The 24,809-nt window shown below is 43.7% G+C and overlaps 2 protein-coding genes and 1 long non-coding RNA gene across 3 annotated transcripts in view; 2 read left to right on the plus strand and 1 right to left on the minus strand.

Moving 5' to 3' along the window:
• The window catches only part of cryl1 (crystallin, lambda 1), a 38,904-nt gene extending 26,553 nt beyond the window's left edge, over positions 1–12,351 (plus strand). The window contains exons 6-8 of the mRNA XM_088913650.1: positions 3,409–3,514; positions 7,475–7,581; positions 11,052–12,351. Coding sequence (XP_088769776.1) covers positions 3,409–3,514; positions 7,475–7,581; positions 11,052–11,162 — 324 coding nt within the window. The 3' untranslated portion in view covers positions 11,163–12,351. The remainder of the gene's footprint in view (positions 1–3,408; positions 3,515–7,474; positions 7,582–11,051) is intronic.
• On the minus strand, positions 11,933–16,327 carry LOC148835622 (uncharacterized). Its single transcript, XR_016090957.1, has 3 exons — positions 16,249–16,327; positions 15,966–16,108; positions 11,933–14,376 (listed from the first exon to the last, which is right to left on the minus strand). It is a non-coding gene; the product is annotated as an uncharacterized LOC148835622 (long non-coding RNA).
• A 68-nt stretch (positions 16,328–16,395) lies between these two features.
• gjb8 (gap junction protein beta 8) lies at positions 16,396–24,585 on the plus strand. The gene is made up of 2 exons (XM_088913651.1): positions 16,396–18,353; positions 20,580–24,585. The coding sequence occupies exon 2, from the start codon at positions 20,581–20,583 to the stop codon at positions 21,394–21,396; it is 816 nt and encodes a 271-aa protein (XP_088769777.1). The 5' UTR covers positions 16,396–18,353; position 20,580; the 3' UTR covers positions 21,397–24,585.
• Positions 24,586–24,809: the final 224 nt, after the last annotated feature.

Raw genomic sequence — 24,809 nt, forward strand, 5'->3', positions numbered from 1 at the left:
AGAATTTGTCGATAGTGCACATTCCAGTGGTGATATGTGAGTTAGTGACTTTTTGAGAGGTTCTGCCTACCCTGGAACATCACATAGATTAACACTGGTATGGCTTCATGTCTGATGCCAGTATATGAACTCTAGAAAAGCAGCTATATTGGAACCAGACTCTGGACATCATTCAGCACTTAAAATCCTCCTCCTCTGACACCTAGTATCATGACCTCACCTCCTCTCACATATCCAGGCCAAAGCAAGGCTGAGCCATGTCAGCTCTGCAGTGGGAGACCCCCAGGAAACACCTTGGAGCTGCACACTGCTGCCTGAAGTGGTGTTGGTGGACCAGCAGGTGGCGCTCCTCCCTGGGGACACTGTGCTGTAGGAGGGGATACTTCCTCCAGACAGACACTGAACCAGGGTCCTGCCTGTTTGAGTGCTCAAGGTCCCGCTGAGAGGTGTAGGGGTATTAACCTGGTGGAAAACTGCAGATGCATCTGACAAATCTGGTGATCTGGTATTAATCTGGTGGTGTAGCCAGATTCTGCTCAGTGTTTACTCAGTCTGGCCTTCCTAACGTTTCCAGTTGCACTGTAGTATAGAGTCCACCAGCGTCTGGACGTCTACAGGAGGAATGCAGCACCATTCTTCCATGGGCAAGCCGTCAGGGCTGTCATTCCATAATGTCCCATACAGTACGTGCTTGACTGGGATCAGATCCGGAGACTGAGGAGGCCATGACAGGGAAAACACCAGTGTCCTGCTCACCCAGCCACTGAGAGGACAGCAATGCTCTGTGAAAGGGAGCATCATCACAGGTCACTGAAGGTGATCCCTTGGTATCTTTGCAGTATGAACTGATTATCGTTGGCCTTGCCTTCTAAGCCTAAGGGCATCCGAGCCATGTATTGAGAAAACACCCCACAAAATTATGGAACCACCAGTACCCTTCACTGCTGGAATCATGGCCTCTGAGCTCAGAAGGTTTTGAAGGCAGTGTTTCTGATGTGCCAAAAGCTGTACAGAAGCAAGGAACAACTTTGGGCTCTGGTGAATTCTGATGATTTATTTCTGCAAGATTCAGATTCAGTTCTGAATTCTGTTTTACCATAGTGGGGGTAGAATGTACAGTATATTAGGAACAAATACACTACATGTGATCTACAGAGATCCTTCTTCTTGATTAATGGCAATGATTAAAGGACTATGAAATAATGCAAGTACAGTACAGATGAACTACTGTATGTAAGCCTGACTTTTCTGGTGAGACTGTACATGTCAGAAGATAGTGCTGCCACCCGTGACAAGTCCTTGGATCATTCGGGTTCGAAGTTAATCAGTTGTGTTGTAGGTAATGCAAGGACATTTTGCATTATACATCTTGCGCCTCTGTGTTTGTTTGTTTTTAACTTCCTGCCCTTGGGTGGATAATTTATACTCCATTTTGGTGTGGACATTTAAATTGTGTCCATTTTACCATATGTGGTAAGCGGAGCTTTGAAATTGTTACTCTGAAAGTATTTCTTATCCCCTCTTCAGCCTGATGAGATGCCAGGGCTGGGTTACCGCTGGTGCCCTGAGCAAGAGGAAACCGCTGAACAGTCGCTGGAAGTTACAAAGCTTGTAAAACATTAAGGGGTTTCTGCAGGCCTGGAGGGCCGAGTGTGATGCACTTTTCCCCCACTATTTGTCAGATGCATCTGCAGTTTTCCATTTTGACCCGACACTCCACTGTTCAGAGGAGAGGCAAGAGTTCAGGCCGACTTCAGTTACCGCTTTCTTTCGGTGCTGCTTGGGCCTTTGAAACGAGGCCAGAGCTGGAAAGAGGAGCAGCTGAGAACCCAGCAGGTTCCTCCCTGCTGAGTGCCCTGCTGAGGAAAAGCTTCTTTTCAGGGGTCCTGTAGCATTTCTGTAAACCAGGCCAGCATCTCTTACCAGAGAGATAACAGCACTGTTGTTGCCTGAAGCAAGCAACAAAGACAACACTGTTTCCCCTCCTGCACTTGTGCTTTGATTTCAGCCCCATCAGCCAGCAAGTAACTTGAACTTGTGGTAATCTGAGAGGAAATAACTCTGTCCTGCTAATGAATAGGGCCTTCCTATTATTGTAGGGACACAGAATTGGATGATTATAGAAATCCAATATGGTGGGACCTAGTTTGCGTTGAATATAAAAGATCCTGAAAGGAAGAGCCTTGGGTTTCTCACCTTGAAAAGGTAAAGAAAGCAGTTTTGGGATTTGAACTCCGGGTTTTCTGACTTGGTGTAGGATGGCCAAGAAGTCTGATTTTCATCGTTGGGTACTCTTGGCAACTAGAGGGAAGTGTCTGTCCAGAACTCTCTTCTAACATCTCACTGGTATGAGACATAAAACCTTTCAGAATGAACAGAGTTCATATTGGTTGCGTTACTGAAAGGACAGGCGCGTCTTCATTTTAGATACGAAGATGCAGAAAACAGATATGTGAATTCGTTGAAATCGGAATGAATAGAGTGATAAGTTCTGTGGAAATTGTTGTATGTTAAAAAACACAGTCCGGATTCAGTAGTCACGGAGGTTACATGTTGTGCTAATATAAGTTATCCATCTCCTTTAAGACAGTAGTGGTCAGTCCTGGTTCACAGTAACCATTGTATCTTCTGTTGTTTGCTCTTAATCTCGGGCTGAGATTGTTTCAATCTCAAATTTAAGGCCGCTTCTATAAATTCTGTAAATTTTCATTCATCTCTTGAAAGGCTATATGAGAAAAACGAGAAAAGGCTTATCACATGGTTTCAGGAGTTTCAGGCTCATTCAGGTGTGCTGGCTAAAATGTAACCAGTTGGACTTAAAGGACAGAAAGAAAAACACTGACCCATCGTGGGAGTTGTCTGATACAGTGTCATTCCCACCTGCGTCTGTTCATCATCAGCTGATAACATAATCAAGACCTGAGTACTCAAAAATAAGTGAGAAAATGATGAAATAAGCAAACTGAGGAGAGACTGTGTGAAGTCCTGTGTACTGAAGGTGTTCCAGGGTATTCCTGAAACCAAGGACTGAAAGACAAAAAGTGCAAACCAGCAGGCAGATCAGCTATAGGCACCAGAGAGCCCTGGTGATGAAGGGCGCAGTGAGAACACCAACCAGCGGAGGCTGGGGTCCCCCCAGCACCAGTACTGAGAAGCACTGCTTTCGGGGGTTGTCATTTAGGGGTGGTTTGCTTTCACTATAACCAGTGCTGACCTTCAAAGGAGATCAAAGAACGAGAGCCGGACAGGTCTAGTGGCTCAAAGACCCTCCACTCATCTGTGGCCTTGGTGCTGTTTCCGAAGCGTGCCCCGCCGAAGTTAGTCAGACAGGTGGCTAAAAGTCGGACATACCAAGCCGCAGGTGGCGAGGGGGTACTGCCGAGTCTAGCTCTGCTCTTTTCTCCACAGGATGGAGTCATATCCGTCCAGGACATTGACCTGGTGATGTCAGAAGGGCTTGGCATGCGCTATGCTTTCATTGGACCCATGGAGACCATGCACCTCAATGCACAAGGTATGCTGGCGGCTCCCTTCTCCTCCCTCCTGGCTTTTTAGGAAGGAAGCCAGGAGAGACCGTGCTTCCCAGTTTTACTCTGTAGCCGGAAACAGGAAGCGAGTCAGTGAAGGCTCTTTGACACGTTGGGTAGAAATTGACATCTGCAGAATATACATACAGAGCAGTACCGTATATCAGAGCTGAGAATATTTTTGCAAAGCCCCTTAAATTCTACTTGACACCTGACACTTATATTGAACTGATTTTTGCAGTTCCTTGCTTTACCTGAAGCACAATCGGGAAATAATGAGAGCAGTTAGTGGCTGCGAGAATATGCAGAGGCATTCAGTGACAAAATTCAAGGTCAGCACTTTAAAAACAGCTCACTGAACCCTGCCTAAAACGAAACTGTAAGGAAACATCACTGAAAAACTGGTTTTACAAACCCTTAGACTGTGCAAAAGACTCTAAACTAGATCGATACTTAATTGATCCCGTGAGGGAAATACCGGTGCAACAGCAGCTTAACACAGACAACACAGCAACAGTGTAACGAATGATACAATAATAATAATACAATACGTACAATACAGTACAATCAGTACAGTCAGTGAGAAGTGCACTAAGAAGAGCTACTCACAGTCCAGAACATACCTTACAAAGAACAAACCAGAACAGTACACATAAAGTTGTATTGCACAATATAAATATAAATGTATTGCACAAGTCCCTGGCATATATTGCACATAAAAGGTTGTAAACAAGAAAGCCAGATGAAGCAGAGTTTACTGTTCAATCCAGAAACAGGTCACTGTCAATGTTGCCTCTGCCCAGATGCAAGATGGATGCATTGTACAGTCTTATGGCAGAAGGCAAGAATGACCTCCTGTAGCGCTCCTGACCTCCTGTAACTAGACTCTGAACTAGAAACAGACCATACAGAACACGCATTAGCAAGCAAAGCATAATGCATGTTACATGTCAGAAGAGAGAATATTTTATACCAAGATGAGGCACTGCATAAAAAGCATCACATTTTTTGCCCTGCCAATTCCCTGATCAGAACAGTCCCTAGAAATCAAAACTCTTTGTTACAGCAATATGAGTGTTGAACTGAAAAGAAGTCGGTGTCAGTTGACTGCCTGTTTCTGAGACCCATTGTATTGCAGCGTTGATTGCTATGTCTACACTATGTGTTATGTGTGTTGTGTGGGTGTGGGGTGGACATGGTGAGTTGGGCCTCATACTGAGTTATCACAGAAGCCCAACCCAGACTGATTCACAGAACAACATGCTTACACATTTCTTACAGCTTTGTAAGTGTGTGTCTGCAGTCCTCCGAAATTCATGGCTCAGAGAGCTTGATACATGCCCTGGCGATGCTACAACACACTGTTGATACAGGCCAGTCCTTAACCTGGAGGGCAGTGGAGGTTGTCTGGTTTGCCTAAGAGACCACCAAAACAAATCACAGTTTGCGGTACAAGAAAACACTGCACAGTTGAGCAAATGTTCGAAACCCATTCAAAGTATTCAGAAGCAGTATTTCCATAAATATTTATTTTTTAAAGTATTTTTAGAATGGCTTCATACATCATACTCAAAATTTTAAAAATTGCATACCTGCCATTGTGTGCATTTGAAAAAAAATTTGGAATGTTTTTGCAAAAACTGCCTCTTCTTCCTTGAGGACTTTTGTCTTGTCGCTCTCGCACTGAACAACAGGAGATACACGGGTTGGTTTGCTGCTCTTGATAATTCATGCCTTCTGCACAATGTACAGCGTTGTTTATGTATTTGCCAGACCTGGTAAGATATCTTGATAAGAAATCTGTATTTTTACCCAAGTGGAACCTCAGATTTCAGAAACTCCGTGACTGCCGTCACCGGTAACCACTGCTAAACATCAGTCTGAGCTCAGCAAGCGAGGACGAGAGAAGCAAGGAGGTCTGAGGTGCCGGTCCCTGGAAATACTTCAGCCTCCACAGTCCCATGCTTACTGTACATACTTACGGTGAATAACAGTTCCTCTGACAGCTGCTCTTCCTTTTTGTTTCATTAGTTTTCCTGCTGATTGCTACAAAGTAGCGATGTCACAATTCTTCAGGATTTGATGTGATCACCTTCTTCATGGTGATCTAAATTTCTGTCGATTACTGTGTCATGATGTGGAACAGCCCTAGAGTTGTCAAGAACCAGAATCTGCAATCTGCACCCACCCAGTTCAGTTCTTGTTCATTTGAAGTAGTAGTTGTTGAGGTCTGTGCTGCTGTGAGAATATCTCAGGCTTGCTTGCTCAGTATGATTTTCTGTCCATATATTGACATGTCTCACTCATTTGTTGTCCTGGGAAGATTGAGACACCCTTGGAGAGACTTAAAATGAGACATCATGTAATATGATATTAATATGGTGTTAAACGTCTTTGTGTGAAAAAGTGCCTCATCTTCTCCATGTATTTCTCAGTGTCACTGAGTTTTCTCTCCTTCAGAGGGAAGTACCAGCGCTCCAAGCCTGCTGCCTGACAGCACAGACGTCAAGCCTCAGGCCTGACCAGCAAATGTAGGCTTTCAAAATGAGTTCAGTCAGCATCAGTTAGTAGTTCTTGACTGCATTCAGAATTGAAAGTTTTAGAAAATGTTAACAAAAACGAAACAGAAGATTTGTTTTTTTTTAATAAACTATTAATTGTATGTTAGACGTGATACAGTGGAATGCCTCTGTGTCTCCTTCGTCGATCTGTCAAAAATTGACATTTTTAGATATGTCTATTAAGGAATGAAAGTACTAGTGGTCAGAGGCTGCTGGGATTATCCCTCCTTTCGTCGGAGGAGAATTGATCGATTCGAAAGCGAGATGTTTCCTGACTGCCTTTTGCTTGGCCACTCTTAAGTAAGCTCCAGGTGTAGTTTTGCTCTGAAGGAGCTCTGAAGTGGTTAAAGCACAAGATAATACGAGTATTAGGAAATATCTTCCCATGAAGCAGACAGGGAATAATGTACTGTATAAGGATTTTGTGCTGACAGACTGCACAACACAGTGCAGAGTAACCTGTGCACCATGTGCACCATATGGGGCTACATCACAGTCACGTTCCCTCTTAGTGTAACAATGGTGTCGCATCATGTCTTCAAGTGCAAGACTTTGTACATGATAAAAAATGGTAAGGTGTTGTGCACTGACCAGCTCGTTAGTGTGTTTGCAGGTTTTCCGTGTCTGTTCAAAGCCCCTGAAGAGCTGGGAGAGCTTGTTACATATCTCTGGCTAAGCCAGTAATGAGCTGATTTAGGCCTGTAAACCCTGCAGAAAACACTCGCCTTTTTATTTTGAGGAAAAAAAAACAGCTTTAAAGCACCTCTTTACTGAAGCAAAAACGAAAATAAAACTTGAGGCCACTCGTGAGTTCTTTGAGGCCACTTGTGAGTTCTTTGAGGCCACTTGTGAATTCTTTGAGGCAGTGTATTTCAAACTCACTTCTGTTCACCTGCGCACCTCAGGAGACACTTCAGGTCATGTGGTGCTGGCTTCTGTTGTTGTCTCAAGGGGCTTTAGAGGGCTTTCTGATATCATTCCATTTTAGGAACAATTCTGTCAGAGCTTTACCTAAACATCCTTTTTTCTTACCTTGTATTTTATGAGCGTTTTGCATGACTGTTCATGAAATGGTGCAGTTCAGTGATGAAAGTGTGATCGTCAATTCACGTCCAACCCTGTTCTCAGTAGTGAGAAAGGGACGTTCTTCTCTCTAGAGGGACCCCAGCACAGCAGATGGCTTGAAGGGTGAGATTCCGCTGTATAGTCAGGGTGGGGCCCAGTCGTCCAAGCTCAGTAATAAATATCTCTTTACCGGTGGGGACCAGCCTATCGAGTGTCAATATTCTCTTACACTCTAGTCTCCATTCTCTCACTGCAGGGCTGGAGCAAGTGAGGCCCTGTCAGTGTTCAGCATGTCCACATCATTCCTGCCTGTCCTTCCAGGTCTTGAGGACTATCTGAAGCGCTACAGGGATGGCATGAAGAGAGTCCTGACGTCTTTTGGGCCGGTGCCGGATTTCTCAGGCGAGGAGGCGAAGAAGATTAATCAGGTCTGTGTGGTCCGGTCACACTCTTCCTCCCCCGTGCTGATTCTGCCACGGGATGCTGGGCAAAAATGGATGTAGTTTACAGCAAAAAAAAACATCTAAATACTAGCTATAATTTCAAATTTCATTTTGTTTTTTGAATTTTTATATCATGGTGCCTTGTGACACATCTAACTTCCTTTGCTACAGTATTACTGCTTCCCTTTTCAGTCGTGAAGAGACAGCTAATTATGTTTATATGACACTATACTGTAAAAAAGCACCGTCCTTCGGATGAGACCTAAAACCAAGGTCCTGACTCTCTGTGGTCATTAAAAAACCAGGTGTTTCTCGAAAAGAGTAGGGGTGTTACCCCGGCATCCTGGCCAAATTTCCCCCCTGGCCTTTACCAGTCATGGCCTCCTAATAATCCCCATCTCTGAAATGGCTTCATCACTCTGCTCTCCTCCCCACTGAGAGCTGGTGTGTGGGGAGCGGACTGGCGCATCATCCAGGTGGGGCTGCACACTGGTGGTGGTGGAGGGGATCCCCATTGTCTGTAAAGAGCTCTCAGTGGAGTGTCCAGAAAAAACACTCTATAAGTTTGAGGAGTTATTATTATTATTATTATTATTATTGTTAATGCCTATAACAGGGAAGCTGCTGAGCCCAGATGTCCCAGCGTACGCAGACTGGAACGGGACGTGTTTGTCCGCCCGTTGTGACAGGGGTTCCCCAGGGTGCTGCAGTATTTCCTGGGACGTGTCCCACCCGTGAGTCCCGTGGAGTGGCTCCGTGTGGAGGGCGAATGTCTGGACAGCGCCCTGGTCAGAGAAAAACCTGCACTCTTACCCTTAGAACGGGCGCAGTGTTAAACCACGCTGGTTAACAGTTGCCAAGCCCAGACTGGGAGGAAAGGGAGAGAAACACAGTTTGTTTGCATAATTTCCAAACACGAAAAAAAAATGAGAATGTTGTTTTTCTTTTGTTGATTTATGCAGCATCATTCTCCAGGACTTAACGTTCAGTAACTTTGGTCCAAACTTTCAAAGGTCGAAACCTCCCTTTGTTTTACAAGGCCGAAGTAGATAAGTGTCTGAGCTTTTTAATGATTCATCAATCACATCCATTGTGCAAAGTTCAGAGCTGGGATTCTCCTGCGTTCCTTTTGATTCAAATTGGAAAGATGGAAACAGATGTTTAGGTCAAACCTAGGCAAAAATGATAAAATGTTAAACATTTGTGAATTGAAGCAATGAGTACAAAAACGTCTGGGCTCTTTTTGTCCCTAGGATAGTTATTAAGCCTGGGTGGAGAGGGTGCAAGATGGTTTTCACAGATCAGCAAACACCCAGGAAACAAACAAGCGGTCATGGCTGTCACATGAATGTATTTGTTACATAATCGCGAGCTTCTGTATATAAAAACAACACTGAATGCGTCAGATGGAAGAAATCCATAGAACGGGAACAAAGACAACAACTATACCCTAGAGACTGCTCTTTTATTTTACAGGAAACAAATAGTTCTAGCGCAAAAGAGGCCATGCATCTTCTAACAAACGTTGGCTTTTCCTATTTCCCTTATGTATCTCTGCATTAGGCACCACATTCCTAAGCTCCACAAATCAGTTTGCTATCAGAAATGAGCCAGTTTGACTGACAGGCTTCCTCTTTCTTTATATTGTTAAAGTGTTGCTTCTGCTATGTATAAACCTGTTGCAACAAAAATACCCCTCAATTCTTCGGCAAGAGTTGCAGTTGTGTCATGATCATTCTTTATCTGACAATGCCTGACTGGATAGAGCTGGTGTTTCATGGGTGCAGAGTATAATCAGCAGTGGTCTTGAAGAGATGGCAAGTGATATTGCTTTTAGAAATCTGCAGAATGACAGCAAACAGCAAAGGGTTACAGAGCTTTGAAATGTCTCCCTTTCTGTTCCGATTCAGTAATGTTTCTGATATCGTAACTGCTAACAGTTACAAGTCTGGTCCGCCCTCTTAAAAGATGCACCCGGTGTTTATCCTACACTGGTTGATAGCTGTAAACACGTACCCAGAATAATCTATTTTTGAGACACAATGATACATGAAGTAGAAATAAATATCAGTGAATATGAAATAATACGTCAACCCGAAGTTTACTTAGCACAAATAAAGGACTAATTAGATTTAGGTACTTAAATAATTGAATAGCAAGCAAGCAAGGACTGCGTTTGGACAGCCCTGTGTCCTGTATAATGGCTAGATTGTTATAATGGTAAGATGAAACATGACATAGTGTAAGCAAAAGAGATTTCACAGGACAATCTGGGGCTCCATCCATCCGCTGTCAGGGTCTGCAAATAGAAGATAGTCAAGACCACGCTGGCTCTGCCCAGGATCCTTTCATCCTGCCTGGATCTCCCCAAAAGCAACCCGGACAATCCATAAAGAACATTTCTGCCGGGCTCGAAGTTCACCAAAGAGCACAATCCACAATCCAGAAGAATACTGGAAGAAAGTGCTCTGGAAAGATGAGTCATAAGCTGAATTTTTTCACTTGTAAAACATTCAGTGTGGCAAAGAAACAAACTTTGGCTTCCCACAGAAGAAGCTCATCCTGACCGCCGGTCTTGGTGGTGGGGGTGTCATGATTCTGGGTGGGCTGTGACGCCTCAGGGCCTGGACAGCTTTAATTCTGGAGGAGAATATCAGGACCTCCATTTGTCAGCTGAACCTGAGCCAAAAGTGAATTAGTTCTATAAGAAGGAAAGGGACAAAGTTCTCAAAAGTTGTTGCGAGTGTAGAATTCAGGCAAACTGGTTGTTTGACTTTGGCTGTGGCCTGTTTAGCTGATTGTCTGAATTTGTGATGGTCTGGACAGCTGGACCAGCTGGACAGGCAGCTGGATTTATGGATATGCATTTTTCAGCATTTAATACAGTATATTCCTATTCCATAGTGTCCTTTTACATTCTGTATTTATATTTGAAATATGTGTGTTCTCTCCTCATCTCTGGTCTTGACGTTTCTAGTAACTCAATAGGTTGACTGGGACTGTGCTTGCATTCTAAAAATCCCTTAAAAGCAAATCTATTTTTGAGCAGAGTAGAAACTGTTCTGCTCTCCAGTTGACCGTCTGGATAAAGTGTCACTTTTTGCTCTGTGACTACTCGCACCCCAACACCACAGAGTGATAAACAGGTACAGGAAACAGTCACTAGGACCTGTCTAGTTGAAGCCATTGCTGCTAAAGTAGGTGCCACTAGTTTGTGTAATGTATTAAATTAGGTTACCTGCATCTCTTTTTAAGAATTTCATGAAAATCTTATTATGTTTTAGCTCAAGAACATAAAAAAACACGGACCGACCAAGAGGGTTTCACAATTTTTTTCCTAGCACTGTACGCCTCATAATTGAAATGACAAGTAAAATGCATGAAAAATATTCCTGTTCTTACAGTTCTACCCAGCCGGCTCTGGGTTTTAATGCTTGGCTCCGATCTCGATACAGGAGATGTGCGAGTTGATCCCCTGTGACGCCCAGCACTTGAACGCTCGGAGAGAGAGGAGGGATCGCTGCCTACTGGGCCTGGCGCAACTGAAGAGGAACATGGACCCCTAGAGAGACACACCTCACAGCCCTTCACCTCCAGCAGCCTGGCTGACTGGATATAACAGCTGCCTTGCACAATGATTGCTGATATTTGGATAAGCTTGAATTCTGTTCTTATCTCATTTGATTTCATTCAATGCCTTTGTTTTCAAATACATTAACAGACAAGCGGAATGAAAAATTGGGATGACATTTTTAAAGGGTGGTGATGTTTGGTGTTTTTTCTTCTTAAAGGAACACATCAAGTCAGCTCCTTATTTCATGATTTCCTGAATCTTAAAGCAGGAAAGAGCAGAGTGAATTCACAGGTTTGGTTTTCTGCTTGGAATAAGTTGCTGGATTTAAAGAAAATCAGGATCTTAATGAATGTTTTTGTGGTTTCGGCAATCCACCTTTTTTGTGTAAGGACTTCTTGAAAGGGAAGAGGAAACAAATTATTTTTAGATTCCCCTATCAGAGAACTTTAAAAACAAAATCTGTGTAACTAAACAAGCTACTTTCAAGCTGCTAAACCTGATTTAAAACCCTTTACCTCCTTTGTTGCCATGTTTGGATTTTTATAAAAACTTAAAACACCGCATTGAACTCATAGTATTACACATATTTCCAGTGATGTTAAAATAAGACTGGTAAAGGAATTTCTTTTAATAATGGAACTACCAGGGCAGATTGTGCTGAGACAGTGTTCTCCTTTTATATTTCACTATGAACAGTTTAATAAAAACAGCTTCCTGTAAATGCTGAAATTTCTAGAAATACACAAACTCACCCATCCACTTCATTTTGGATTGATTTTATTTACCATCTCTGGTTTAAAAAGACCTGCGTTATCAACACCACAAAAAAAAAAGATCTCATTGTGCTGGCTGTATAGGGCTTGATAGAAAGTGTTGTGAAGTTAATGCAAATTATTGGGAAGTAAGTGCAGAGGTATCTTATTGGGGTTATCTGCAACAGTGAATTAGATCATGTTATTATTAGAAGCTCAAGTGCAGAGTCCAGTTTAATGAAGTTTCCAGCCTCATCAAAAAACCCTAATAAGGCCAACAAAGGTAGTACTTAGGTGAACAAAGTCCTTCAAAATTTAAATAATTTAACCCTTTTTTGATCTGTTATTGCAAATACAATATCACTGGTCTGAATAACCAATTTGATTTCTCTCAATTCTCTCAAATTAAAAACAAATGTTATAAACCATGTAATTGCTAGTATTAGTAGTATTAGTATTTTTAGACTTGTTTTAGACTTGTTAAATAGACTCATCTTGGTTCGAAAGTAAGTCAAATGTGTTGCTGCAGTGATCAAAGTTGTGTCTCTAGTCTAGACATACAGTATCAATACCCCACTCCCACAGCACACACATCTCCTGTATTACAAAGCAGAAGTCTTTCTGGTGCTCCAACACACTTCTGAATACTTACAGAAATTGTAACCAAATGACATGTTCCAGTTTGACACAGATTTGGACTACAGGACAGTGCAGTTACTGTATATAACCCAGATTTTGCACAGTGAAAGGAGTCCCATCCTCTTTAACTGAATCAAATTCACTTTTATCTGACACTTGCTTACATGTTCTAGTTATTCAGTAGTTTTAAGAAGAAATAAACATGTGCCATTGGTTTGACATGACATCATAATCTAATAAGAGTTTGAGCTTGGGTTGTTCTTTGTCAGACGTGTGTGAACAGACGCACCTGCGGTAAATGTGATTTGTGTAAATGCTCAGAGAACGATGAGAAAGTGATGAAGTAAAATGAATGTTTTCAGGATGATGAAAAATGTAACATCTTCACATTCAGAGTTAAAGAAGATACGATTCTTATGTGGAGCAAGGAGTCTGTGACATGACCACAGGCTTGGCGTAATTATAATCATGGAACTGATCATGTCTGATACCATGCAAGTCAAGTGCTCTTTGTCCTATTATTTAAAAAGAAAAGCCCTATTCTACTATTAAAGGTCACTTGAAAGCTAACACTTAATTTCTGAATAAACCTCATATGCTTCAAAGAACCTCGCGTTGTGCAAAGACAGCAGAAGGGTTACAATCCACAGCGGGCCAGTTGGTTGGGCTCCTCTGATTATTGGTAGTTCTCCTCCAGCCATTAATGGATAATCTCTCAACAGAGATTTGTTCAGAGAAAATATAATCCGTAAAGAATAAGATTGTTTGGGTAATTGGATTTCGGTAAATCAGTAACCGATTTTAGCGCATGTTAACTGTGACATATTAACTCTGGAAATAACAAAGTACCGTAAAAACGCTTCATTAGTTTCAGTACTTCGTAATTATAAATTAAATTCCTATAAACAGCCCTATGACCTCAGCCAATTTCATAGGTCAGGCTACAGGATTGAATTGTAACGTGTAATTGATACCGCTTTGTTGTTCAAGAAGAGGCCGAACGAAATTCTCGTATCAGACGAGCTACAGTACAGTAGATCTCGCTCTCATTCTTTAGTCTTCTGATTTCCCGACACACAGACAGTCTACGGGATCGGACTTCAGGATTTCTATTGTGCAGACGTGTCCGATAAAAAAAAAACCCCAAAATACAGTACATTGTGTTTTTCCTCTTTTAAATTTTAAGACATGATCTTTCACAGTTATGTGTTTGTATTTTTCTTAAACAACTTTTTGTTTAACACGTTCAAATACTGCACTGGTTCCCTCCCGCAGTCTAGGGACCTGCCGGTAGGTTAATTGGCTTCTAGGAATTGTGAGTGGTGTGGGTGTCCGTCTGTCCTGGCCAGGGTGTCCCTGCTCGCCGGGATAGGCTCCGGCTGACCCTGTATTTGAAGAAGGGGTAGGAAACAGGCGGGTGGACGCTCCGATCTTCAGAACACGGGCCGAATATTTTCCCAAGCCCAGGCTCGCTGTCATCAAAGTCGAGCTCGGCTCCGCAGCAGAAAGACAAGCCCTTTATCCTGTCCCACGGTAGCGCCAAACGAGGCGTTTCTTTCTTCGCCAAACGGGGGGAAGCGAGCTGTTTTCGGGGTGCTTCTGGCGCTGTTCCTCCCGGTTCCCCGCCCGCAGAGCACAAGCGGCGGCGCCGGGCAGGCAGGCCGTGTGTCCGGACAGACCTCGGCTGTCCAGGATCACGGAGCCGGGGTCGCTCCTTTGCGAGCTGCTCGACCCCCGGAGCCAAGCGGCAGCACTCCCAGGGCAGACGAGGCATTCCTGCATCCACCGGGCTAAATCTCACGACACTGACACGGTCTAAACGACAGAGAGCAAATCCGCCGGATTAGGGTTCATCCTAACAGTGATTCTGTCGGATTGAGTGGGGTCTTAAATGTCCACCCATCCAGTCCCTAAGCAAAAGCAGAAAATGTCCATCAAAATGATACTGTACGACCGATACAATTAGTTTATTTGAATACATTCATAACTTTTAAAAATAACCCAGGGCTTTTTTTTTTACTCTTATTAGTCTTGGAAGTAAACTCCGGCCCTGTATACTCGATCCTTGATCTCTACGATCTTTGTATCACATGATTTGTATGTACAGTTCAGTAAGTGTGAATCTAAAATCACTGTCATACTAACAACTCCTAATACCTGTATGTTTGTCGGAAGAAGCGGTTAGAAAATGCATGTATGGGTGAATAGAACACATTTCTACGAATTAAAGATGCACAGCTAGTAATATGTGTATTTATAACATTTTAATTCGCGTTAATGTTCTGTAAAACTTAATAAATATTTCAAGACGGAAGTTAAAAAACGAAATTCCTTGAATTCTTGAAGAAGACAGCAGAGAAACGTCGTTCGACGTGATCAAGATGAAACCTTTTCCTCGGGCTCATGCGCTAATTAGAAAATAAAAACTGATGTTTTGTTTCAACAACAAAAAAACAACAACCGATGAAACGGGCTGCATAGTCACGAGACGCCTGCCTCTCTACCCGTCGTTTTGTTCGTGGAAATAAAAACTAGCAGCTGAAATATTCCGTGATAAGAGCCGGCTGCGTGGAGACGTGGTTCGGACTCGCAACCGTACGGTCCTGAGCCCAAACCCCACGACTGTGCGCTTGAGCAACAGACTAGACTCGGATCGCTTCAGTGCAATGCCCAAGTGTGACGTCTACTCGGTCAATTAATTATCATTTAATTAACATACACAGTGTCCGATTTGTCGAGTGAGGCCTTCGGGAAAAACCTCAGCGAAGCTCACCCGTGTTGTATTGATGCCAATTCGTGTGAAGCAAAAACGTGTAGTGTTTCCTATATTATGGGAACTTGCAGTAATACTACTGTGAAAGTATGGCATCTTCATTACAACTTTTGTGCAGTATTTGCTATTTAAAATGTTAATGGCAATTCATGAAAATATCTTCTGGAACAATTTAAGCTGCAATCGTTTTCCAAGCAAACGGCGAGGTCTTAAGCATAGTGTAACGCATACGGCCACCATCGTCCAACGCAGTGTTAAAAAGACCAAACCGCCTCCTGTGAGAGTGGTAGTGTTCAGCAGAATAGGATTTCTGTGCTTGCTTTTGCAGTTATTTAAAAGTAAGGAGGATAAAATGCTGCTAAATATGCTATATATTATATTATTCTAAGCACCATGAATACTTTATTCTCATTTTATTGTGTATGTACCGTTCCGCTGTCAAAACCAGTAGTGTTTATCACGGGTTCATTGACTGCTAAGCGGGTAAAAAAAAGTTAAAAAGATAAACGTTAAGTGAAAGGTTTAATAATAATAATTGCTTACACTTATACAGCGCTATTCTGGACACTCCACTCAAAGCGCTTTACAGGTAATGGGAAACCCCTCCACCCCCACCAGTGCGCAGCCCCACCTGGATGATGCGCCAGTCCGCTCCCCCACACACCAGCTCTCAGTGGGGAGGAGAGCAGTGACTTGCATGTGCCCGCCAACTTCGGATTTCTGCAAATTGTCGGAAATCTTGCCCATCATTTTCAAGTTCTTGCTACTGAGACACTGAAGCGAAAAAGAAGTCACATTCGCAGCGTGCCTTGGCGTGCGTCTGCGGTGAAGGAAGCGAGGTTAAAGGCAACATGGCGAGGTTGAAGTCGGGGAAATCGTGTGTGACGGATTGAGAAGGGAGCGAAGAGACTTACTGTTTGATATAGTCATAGGATTAATGCCGTCTCAGTTTCTTAATTTATATCTGAACAGCTATCCCGGACAACCTTGGCGCGCTAGCAGCTCTTTGAGAGCGATGGAGCCTGCGGGTGAGGTGGGGCCGGCTGGCACACCGACAGAGAAGAAAAATGACCGTAACGAACTGAAGATCAAGTCAATCAATGGTTCCTATTACATAACTGTAACAGTTATACGTAGCACGGGCTGTTTCTCGTAACTTATTAACTCAAAGACAGGCTTATTCTGTTGAACTTGTAAAATAAAGGCTTATTTGTGCCTTATTAGCTACACAGTGAAGGGGCCTTTTTGTTCGTCGTTTTTATTAAATGTAACAAAACCACCTTGTGACTGTAAAACAAAATCAGATTTTGAATTGTACATGGTAGTGTTCAGTGGAATAGGATTTTTGCGATTGCTTTTGCAGGTATTAAAAACTAAGACGGATAAAATACTGCAAAATATGCTACATTATATTAAGCACCAGGAATATTTTAGTCTAGAAAAACAGTAGTGTTTATCGCGGGTTCATTGACTGCCCAGCAGGTAAAAAGTTCAATCTCTCGACACAATGTATCTCGTGTGATAAATTCATATCTTCCTAAACATTATTGATGTCTCAAGCCAGATTATCAGAAGGGAGTTTTTGATACAATAACGGTTGTAAAGATTAAGGATCGGATCGAAGATTTAAAAAGTAGACACAATAATTAACAGTTTTATTATGACGTTAATAAACAATTTCCATGTATGTCTTAATTAGTCTACATTTTTATTTTTACTACATTTTATATGTAATTGTATCTGATTCCATTTAATTGTCCGCATAAGCACGTAACGAAAGCAATTCGCCTGGATTGTGCAGAAGGTGACCGTGCTTCAAAAAACGGGGAATAAATTAAGAAAATGTACCCTAGCACCCGTGTGACGCTATGTAGTTGAAGTGCCTTGTACCGCTGAATTTGTGAAGAGCTGAATATACGGTAACAAAATCTCGCGTTCAGTTCACGATGTGCGCTCCGTAATGAACACACAGAAATGTTTTATAGTCGATAATTGTTTAACCGTTTTTTTTTAAATACAGGCACATATACGACATCGGGCTTCTGCGACAAGTTCAAACCTCTTGCTGTATTTTATAATTATTACCGCATCTTGGGGCTAGAATCATCAATATGTAATAAATGCTCTTAGGTTAAAATTCGGGTTAACCACCTTGAGGCGGTAAGAGCTGAGACAGTCTCTCGTCACTTGAAAGTCCGTGTGCTGAGTACTTGGGACAGATTTGTCCCGACGCTGTTTCATGTAAGTTTACGCAGATGTAACTGCCCTCTGTAAAGCAGGCGACACATTCCCTTGGAACTACTGCAGACAGTATTTGAACAGCCCCGCTTATAAATCGAGATCACACTGATTTTCCCTGTAGTATTCATTGTGAGTTGTAGGTTAATGTCCATCTTCATCTACCGCGCAAATTCTCCCTGGTTGATAGAGACGAGAAAACGGCAGTGAAATACTGACGTTTACATTATTATTAATCTTATTGTCATCCGTCCATCCATGTTTAACCACTGTATTCAATACAGGCTAGGGGGCTCATCTTATTTTATTATTATGTATTATTGATTTCTAAATTTCTATCGTTTCATTTTTTTTTTTAGGTGGACAATCTCTAAAGTGGAAAGATAAAACAAAAACTAGGCTGAGAGCAGATCAAATTAAACTCGATGAAGGTTCGGCACCTCCTCCCAGCGCTCAGAGGAAGATGTGAGAAAATGAGAGTCGGTTCTCCGCACAGGCGTCGGAAACAAGGCAGCCGCCTTGAACACGTCGCGCCCTGGAGCGGAACACGCCTCCTACGTCACGCAGGTGGATCCTGAAGTCAGGTGCCGTTCTGAGGACAGCGAGCAGAAGGATTTCGGACTCGGCCGGTCCTGCTTGCTGTAAAAACGCTGGCATCGCCTGCGGTCGGGAAAGATTTTCTTCGTATCGAGGAGGAAGGCGATAAAATACCCGAGGCAGCGGGTGACTTTTAATGTGCGGTTAAATTATTCAGAGACTTTGTTGGAAGGCTATATCAAAGGTAAGGAACGTGGAGGTAGTGCACTGATTTTATTTCCTGTCCTCATTCTTTCACAGAACCGCCGGCACTGGCGAGTTTTCTTTTTTTTTCTTGTTGTTTTTGCACCTTTTCCTCGTGTGCGTGTTTCAAATGTTCAAATCAAGTCATCCCCACTTCGAAGGGGGGTGGTGGTAACTTTTCTGAAAGTTAAGAAAAGGTGATGTTTCATAAACGCGGTACAAAAACGCTTGTTTCTTCGATTCTGTGGCATGATTAACCTAACATAAATCGCGCGAATAAGTTGCCAAATCGATTTGAAATGCAAATTAATAGGGCCTGAGTATTTCCTTTTTCAGATAACAGAATTCAAGAGACGGGCTCAATAGCGAAGTGGCTATTACATTTTATTATAACTTAATTTCGCCATTGCAGAAATGTCTTGCAAAGTATTTCGTATGGTCCTTGTGTTCATCTCAAGAGTAGCTCAAATAAACCACCGTTGTCTTATGCGGTACAGGCGCGCTTTTATGCGACACACAGACGTCTTAATGCACATTTGCGATTTATCCCAAATATAAGTGTTTTGTATTGAAGAGCTTAAATCGTCTCGTGAGTTTTTTTTCATTATTAGGGGTAACTTAACAATAAACACGTCTTTGCTCGTACTGAAATATTTACCGTATTCTGGTGAAGAATTATATAATATACAGTATAGAAAAAGGTAAGATACTTTATTGCACATCGCAGCAGGATAAGGCGAAAGTAAGAGTCCGTACATGTTATATAGTTTTAGTTCAGACTTTAAAAGCTAATATCAGCAGTCTTTTTTTTCTCTTGCAATATGCTTATCTTTATTTGGCGTTCTTGCAGCGCGTAGTGCAGCCACAATCGCACCAAGGTGGAAGCCGACCAGCCTCAATTTTAAGTCTGTAGCGCCTCCTAGGGGTCAACATGATAATGCCCGTATCCTCGCCGCTGCACGGTTTCCTTGAGCCCGCAGCGCGTTTAGACGTAGACTGCGCGGGTCGGCTAGGAGGTGCTTTCCGTGCTGTCGGTAGAGAAAAGGCGCCGCGGTCTGGCGGTGGAGCCTTCTTCAGGTGCGAGGGGAGAGGGGAAGTGACAAGGATCAGGCGAACGGGAATAAAAAGACAGATTATAACATCACTTTATTAACCCTTTACAATTTCTTGCATTAGGAATTATCTTTTCGCATACCCCAGCTTGCTCTCCATGAGACACACAGACACACAGATAGGGAGAGAGCCTGGGGTCAGAGCGCAGGGTCTGCCATTGTACGGCACCCCTGGAGCAGTTGGGGCTAAGGGCCTTGCTCAGGGGCCCAACAGAGTAAGATTCCTCTGCCAGCTGCAGGATTTGAACCGGCAACCTTCCAGCCACAGGCGCAGATCCTGAGCCACAGAGCCACCGCTCCGCCCCTCTCATTAAGTAAGAAGTGGAGTGCGGGAGGAGAGCAGGTGGCCAGGAGAAAGCGCCACAGCCGGGATAGTTTCCCTTCTCCACCTTTCAGCTCCGAATGAAGTGGACTGACTCAGTTCCCTTACTCGGGCGGTTTTCATATCGCCCTGCGTTGAACTAAGAAGAGAGATAAGATCACTTTATTGGCCATATACAATTTCTTGCATTAGGAATTTTTATTTTCACATACCCCAGTTTACTGCCCATGAGACACACAGACAGGGAGAGAAGCTTGGGGTCAGAGCTCAGGGTCAGCGATTGTACAGCACCCCTGGAGCAGTTGGGGTTAAGGGCCTTGCTCAGGGGCCCAACGGCGTAGGATTTCTCTGCTGGCTGTGGGATTTGAAATGGCAACCTTCCAGCCACAGGCACAGATCCTTAGCCACAGTGCTACTGCTCCGTGCAACTGAATAGATGTACAGCATAAATCCATATGTCCTGATACATGTTTTGTAGATCGTCCTCACTATACATAGTGCCCTTCAGCTAAAATGTAATCATCTGGCTTGATGTTTTTTTTCTGTTTTCATGTCTAAGCGGTGCGAGAGTAGTCTGCATCGCGGAGATTGTTAAATTTAAACTTATAAAACAAGGTGACTAGTATCCGTGAGGTTTTAGCTAATGTGTATTCTTTTTTTTAAGACAAAATACAATGAGCACACCACGCCACGCTCCGCACTGAGTCTCGGGGCGAGGAACCGACGGTAGACAGAGGTTCAGGCGGGTGTGAGTTGTGCCCTGACCTGAGCGCGTTGTCTCCTGTTCCCCCAGGATGAGCTGGGGCCAGCTGTACGCCCTGCTGGGGGGGGTGAACAAGCACTCCACCAGCCTGGGCAAGGTCTGGCTGTCCGTCGTCTTCGTCTTCCGCATCATGATCCTGGTGGTCGCCGCCGAGAGCGTCTGGGGGGACGAGCAGTCGGACTTCACCTGCAACACGCTGCAGCCCGGGTGCAAGAACGTCTGCTACGACCGCTACTTCCCCATCTCCCACATCCGGCTGTGGTGCCTCCAGCTCATCTTCGTCTCCACGCCGGCCCTGCTGGTGACCATGCACGTGGCGTACCGCAAGCGCGGCGTCAAGAGGGACATTCTGCGCACCCACGGCGAGAAGGCCGAGGAGGACCTGGAGGAGCTGAGGAAGAAACGGATGCACATCACGGGGTCCCTGTGGTGGACCTACACCACCAGCCTCTTCTTCAGGCTGCTGTTCGAAACCGCCTTCATTTACATCTTCTACTACATCTACAGCGGGTTTCAGATGCCCCGCCTGGTCAAGTGTAGCGACTGGCCCTGCCCCAACATCGTGGACTGCTTCATCTCCCGGCCCACCGAGAAGACAGTCTTCAGCATCTTCATGATCGCCACCTCGGGGATCTGCATCATCCTGAACGTGGCCGAGCTGGGCTACCTGGTCGCCAAGGCGCTGATGAGGAGCTGTGGCAGCGGCAGCGGCGGCGGCCAGGACAAGCCCTCCTACCACCCGAGACACGTTTCGCGGGAGAAGGAGCGTCAGCAGAACAAGGCCAACGAGCTGCTGCTGTCGGAAACCTGCAGCCTCAAGTCCTCGGCCCCCGAGAAGCTGGCCTAGAGGCGCCCCGCCGGGCACTTGGCCTTGGCACAAGCGTTGTCCCTGAAAACGTGCCTCTCTGCCGGAACCTCCGGGTCTTGAAGCGTTTTTTCCGAGTACTCGGCGGTTGCCAGATCCTCCGTGTCCAGGCGGCCACGCGGTGAGGAGAGGAAGCTTTCCAGTCAGCCCCAAGTGTCTTCTATTTGTTTTCCTCCATCAGGGCTTACAGCGCCACCTAGTGACAATGCTGGAGGTGTTTTCTGGACCACCTCCAGGCTCCCAGAGGCCGACACTGTGGGCGCTGCTCTTGTGACAGACGGTGCACGAGGTCAGACACCCCACTGGCTTCACCGGGGTGCTTCCCGATGGCCACTGTTTTGGGCTCATCTACCAACAGCAAAAAAAAAAACAAAAAACAACGCAGGTGTTATTCTACAGGCTCTGCTGAAAGATTTTTTTGCATCTCTTGGCGTTTATATGCTTTGGTGAACAAAAAGCATTGACTAGTTTTCATCATAGATATTTAAATAATATTTATTATATGAACATTATATACGTACAATGGGAGGTGATATAATGATTAAGACTGAATTCAAAATCTCTTCACTTTTATAACATTGCTGTTGATTCTGTAAATATTTAAAGTGCAATATGTACTGTAGCCTATATTTTATTTATTACAATTGATGGCCGGAAGCTAAAACAAAATTGAGCAGAAAGATAGACTTGATGTTTTTTGCACCATGTGCATCTACCTACTTTTTTTTTTGCTTCTGTTAGATGGCCCAAAATGTTGAGCTACAAAATCTAAAACTAAAGAATAACAAAGAAATTGATCCAAAAGGAGACCGATTCCAACAACGTGCTTTGTGGTCTTTGTGTATTTAGTGGTTTCCTTGAGAACGATATGTGCAGTCAAATATTTGGAAAAAAATTCCTTTTTTTAGAACATCTTTATGGCCTTATTCTGTAATCACAGTAAGTGATATTAACTGAAAATAGGATTGCAACTACCAATAAAATGTTTATAGGCTTTTATTATTTAAGGGCCAATTAAACGTTTAAAAATGTTGTTATACAGTAACTATATAAACGTAAGTGTGTCACATACGATTAGATGAATCATCTATTTTATCAGATTGAGTAAATTAATTTAGATGAATTGCCATTTTAAAATGTATATATTACCAGTACTGTGCTTATATGTAATGAGGTTAAATTCTAACAGTAATCAATACAGAAAAAGAAAATCTCTGTCCATTCACCCAGCCGTGTGGACCCCCAGTTTTAGAGAGAGGAGACCCTTTGCTCTGTGGTGCCCATGCTGGTGTGGTTTGGAGCAAAAGGCTCTCCATCCTGGTTTCAGCTCTGACACAAGGGACCTTCCGTGTGGAGTTCGCATGTTCCCCCATGGTCATGTGGGCTTGGTCCGGCTACACTGGCCTCCTTCTGCCTCCCAGAGATTCTGGCCAGGTGAAAAGGCGTCTCTCGATTGGGTGTGTGCCCTGCAGGGGCTCTGCGCCTCCAGGTAGATGTAGTATGATTGCCATGGCCTTACCAGGCGTGAGTGGATTTCTGCTGATGAATGAAGGAATTTGACTTCGGAGAACAATAATTGTTACTCAACATTAATGAGCATGTATTGTAACAGCAGGACTGTAGCAATTTTCACGGAACAATATGCTTGAAAGCAGAGGAGACACTGGTGATTGCCCCTGTGCTTACAGACAGAGAGAGAGTGTGTGCTTTGTAAAAGTATTAGAGAAACCTGACAGTGTGAGGCTTCAACTGATGTCTCTTCTCTAGCCCAGCTGCTTCTCAGCATCATGTTTCCAAAGCAACTAGGAGCCGGTGGTGTTTTGAAGCGCAGTATTAGAAACCGGTCTCTGCAGTGAAAGTGAATCCTGGAGTGAACTGTAGCAGTCTGAGTCCTGGGCATCAAGGTTTGAGTGTGAAGTAAGGCTATTCAACTTGTGATCCCTCCAATCCACACTGGATAGTTCTGAATCGATGGGCTTCTCTGTGCTTTAACTGTCTTTTGGCAGATAGGGTAACTTTTCCGTTTCCGATGAAAATGAACGTCTCTGGAGTGGTAGTGTGTCCCATACAATAAACACTGCCAGTGGATGTGAGGTGTTCCTGTACCAGCCTGTAACCACATCACTACAAGGATAAAGGCTTGGTCACTTTCTTTAGGTTGTCTTGTAAAAATGAGCATGGCATCCTATTGGTATCAATCAGGTCACCATGTACCTTCTTTAAGTGTATAATGTACCTGAATAATTCAAATTCAGATTGTGCTTCCTAACATCTTGAAATAAAACAAACAAAATAGATCACAATCTTTCAATTTCTTGAAAACGCCAGATTCTGGTGTTCTGGTTTTACAAATATACCAGATATATAAGACCGATCACTTATGAAAATGAAACTGCAAATACAGTATTTGTAACCGAACCCAGAGAGTGGCCACCGAGAACTGTTTTTGTAGGCTGGTATGTAAACAGGGGAATGTAGTGATATCCCATTACCCCTATGGAACATTTCCTCATAAAGGTGTAAAATGATCCCTTTATTCATGTTGATTGTTATGTTTACGTACAGTATAACGGGCTTGGATCTGACCCCTCTCTCCATCTCCATCGTTGCTGCTAAGAACGGAGGTAAACTCAGTGGCAGGAACGGTCCCTTGAGAGCACATGCTGTGTGCTTCGCATATTCCTTCCCTACTGCCAGTTCATCTCTTGTTTTTATCGTTTACAACACTTGACAACAGAAAACGAAGCGCCTGCATCGGCAGGGCCATTTGTGGTGTCAGGACCGCGCTGACGAGAGAGCAGCGGCTGCGAAAGGTTATTTTTTCAGTTCGGAAGTTCCAGTGAAGGAATCTGAAGGAATTGTAAGATGAAGCGCTTCTGTAGGATCATTAAACAGCGCTTGAGGTGAGAGCTTTGCAGTGATAACCTTTCGACTCTCTCTGTTCAACACGTTGCTGTGTCCGGGGCAAAGTGGCACAGGAAATGCAGCGATGTCGGACGAATGATGAAGAATGAAACCTTTTCATGTTTTCAGACAAATTTTAAATAGTCTTTATCATTTTTACTGTGTACATGGAAATACGTATATGGTTTAAATATGCACAAACCCTTTTGGTATGTTTTTCTATGTGTAAACGATTACGGCCGTTTTAATAAAGAAAATGCTTCACACTTTTTGGGGGGTCTTGTTTATTTATCGAGAAAGTCTGAGGTTTGCAGACCCCAAACCTCACAGCGACCGGAGGTGAGCATGGCGGAATCCGACCAAAGGGGGGCGCTGTTCTCCACATTTCTATCCTCCGGGGAGCAGTGCACGTTACCCTGAAAGTTGTAACTCTTTAACTACCGAATACCTTTGGGATCAGCGCTAGATCCCGTCGTTTGTCGTGTGTTTTT

This window comes from Atractosteus spatula, chromosome 4 (genome assembly GCF_055471065.1).
Source record: "Atractosteus spatula isolate fAtrSpa1 chromosome 4, fAtrSpa1.hap1, whole genome shotgun sequence".
Classification (NCBI taxonomy): Eukaryota; Metazoa; Chordata; class Actinopteri; order Semionotiformes; family Lepisosteidae; genus Atractosteus; species Atractosteus spatula.

Bases quoted from the DNA above. Each gene is read 5' to 3' on its own strand.
- gjb8 (XM_088913651.1), top strand. From the start codon at position 20,581: ATGAGCTGGGGCCAGCTGTACGCCCTGCTGGGGGGGGTGAACAAGCAC.